The sequence below is a fragment of the Parambassis ranga genome, chromosome 7 (genome assembly GCF_900634625.1).
Source record: "Parambassis ranga chromosome 7, fParRan2.1, whole genome shotgun sequence".
Lineage (NCBI taxonomy): Eukaryota > Metazoa > Chordata > Actinopteri > Ambassidae > Parambassis > Parambassis ranga.
Window position 1 is genome coordinate 13403642 of NC_041028.1, and position 2359 is coordinate 13406000.

General features: G+C 38.5%; 1 protein-coding gene across 1 annotated transcript; it reads left to right on the plus strand.

The window, feature by feature from the left end:
* The first annotated feature begins 350 nt into the window (after positions 1–350).
* LOC114438243 (PTB domain-containing engulfment adapter protein 1-like) lies at positions 351–1237 on the plus strand. Its single transcript, XM_028409451.1, has 5 exons — positions 351–386; positions 458–556; positions 638–775; positions 860–964; positions 1046–1237. Exons 1-5 carry the CDS (start codon positions 351–353, stop codon positions 1106–1108), a joined length of 441 nt encoding a protein of 146 aa, XP_028265252.1. The 3' UTR covers positions 1109–1237.
* The last annotated feature ends 1122 nt before the right edge of the window (positions 1238–2359 follow it).

A 2359-nucleotide genomic window follows, 5' to 3' on the forward strand; every position in this document is an offset into this window, starting at 1 on the left:
GGAGCCCCTCTTTGGTCTCTTCACAAAGTTGGCATTAGACAATCAGAGGTCATTTGTTTTCTATGGAGCAGCCAACCCACTTCAGTTACTCCCTCTAGTGCAACAATCCACCCACCCACAGATGAAACTGTTTGTGTATGTATGTGCAGGAAAGGGGGAGATTTCCCATAATGTCAAGTTCAGTGTATCAGTATTTTTAAAGCATTTGTCACTTTGTATCAGACCCATTCAGTCGAAGGAAGAGCAGTGTTTGGGCTGATACAAATTACTGATTGTGTTAGCATTGTGTTGGTTGATTGATACAAGATTCCTAAATAGGTTGTTGTAGTTTACTTAATTTGTGACTTGTCATGGAGTTCTTCTGGAGGAAAACCCAACTATTTAAAGTACACAATGCATAACTGCTTTTTTTTATGAACTGTTTATCCTTGATTCATTCTTCCCCTCTCATTCCCAGACGCCAGATAAATACTCCTCAGAAAAGGCAGCTAAGAACAGCAGAGTCCATCTCTTCCTGACGCTGAGTGGGATTGACATTCTGGAAAATAAAACAAAGGTGTGTGAACATACGTAATTTCAAAGCAGCATGCAGTTTATTTATGCTTTGAATCTTCACCGTGAATCTTCCTGTCCTCAGTTTCTGTTGTACTCGTGCCCTCTCTCCACCATCTCCTTCTGTGCCGTCCTGCCATCTTCACCCAAAGTCTTTGGCTTTGTAGCCCGCCATCCTGCAGCAGACATGCACCACTGTTATCTCTTCCAGAGCTCCAAGTTTGTGAGTATTGTGCTTTATTACTGTTGATGGAGTGGATGACCACTGATCGTACAACTATGTGGCTTTTCCTAAACACTTTGTCAGTCTCACGTGCTGGTCTCAGTTATTGGGGACGCCTTCCGAGTTTCAAGACAAGAAGAGACGGTTAGAGGAGGACGAGACCTGATAGTGGAGGCCCTCAGACATAAGGTGTCCTGCTTTTTTATTTAGATTCACAGAATGCATGTTTATTTGTTGCCATCTTTGTCTCATCTATTAAATCTTTTCCAGAATAAAATGCTGCAGAAAGAGAATGAAGAGCTGAAGAGGAAACTTAAAAGACAAGACAAATAATTTTTGCACATAACCATGGCTGGATAATTACTTCTCTCCATTTCAAGGTTTTCCTTTAGAAAACTTTAAAATAAAAGAAAAAGTAGAGCGTGGTTGGATTTAAAGCAATAAAGGACTTTAGAAAGTGAAGTGTGTTTTTATAAAGCTGTATCTTCATTTTTACCACCTCCCTGGGCCTTTGGTTTTTTGGATATGACAGAAGCAATACTGTGAAAACTGTTCACGACACAGTCCGACAGTAAGTTAAAGTGTTACCTTGACCTGAAAAATAACCAACAATCAACCTGAGAGGGGGTTCCATGTGGAATCCTGTGTCTGTCTGTCACTAAATGTTGCACTGATTGGATCAAGAAGTAATCCTGTTGCAGTTGTTTAGTTTGGTCTGTACAATTATCTAGTTGTGTCAAAGCTCACATCTGCACCCACACAAAAGCAGCTGAATCCATGTTTGTGCATTTACGCAACAACAGTAACTGCATTAACTGTCACAACTCTCAGGATTTCTTGTTAAAATTCTATCATGTCATACACACATCATTGGCCATTACGTAATTTGATTTTGATCATTTATCATTTTAATCTGTGGACGTCAATACATTATAATTATAGTATTGCTTGATTTTATCAAGGGAATTTTATCAGAAGAATCACTGGGAGATGGTAGTTATGATCCCTGGACGCAGGAAGGCAGTGTGCCTTTTCTGTGATGTTGTACTGCAGTGAGAATTAAATATAGTTCATACTGTTATAAGAATATTGTAGTTGTCCTTTTCTGTTAGAAATATGACACGTCCAAACTTGTATTATACATTGAAAAAGAAAATATAGTAGACTTTTTTCTTAAATCAAATTATAATCATGGTGACAATTACATTTTATTTAATAATAATATAATAATAATAATAATAATAATAATAATAATATAATAATAATATAATAATAATTAAAGCTGCAAGCAGCATTGCGGGCCCTCGCGCACCTTGCGATCCGCGGGGTCATCGCAGTCTTCTCTCCTATGCTCGCGTCTCCTATACTCTCCTGTGCTATCTCCTCTTATTTCCACAGAGATACAACGAACACATGTTTACAACCAAACTTTCCTGCTACCAGTAGGTGACGCTATGACCGTATCATCCTATTAGCATATATATCTGTTCAGACTCGGGTCCATAGCAGTACTGTAAGATTTTGTCCACATTGCATAAAGTATATGGGTAGTACTGCATAAAACACAGCGAGTTCCTTTGTAAT

Coding starts and splice junctions, on each gene's coding strand:
- LOC114438243 (XM_028409451.1), top strand. CDS start 351: ATGGAGTTCTTCTGGAGGAAAACCCAACTATTTAAA. Junction 557..637: donor TTCTGGAAAATAAAACAAAG/GTGTGTGAACAT, acceptor TCCTGTCCTCAG/TTTCTGTTGTACTCGTGCCC. Junction 776..859: donor TCTTCCAGAGCTCCAAGTTT/GTGAGTATTGTG, acceptor ACACTTTGTCAG/TCTCACGTGCTGGTCTCAGT.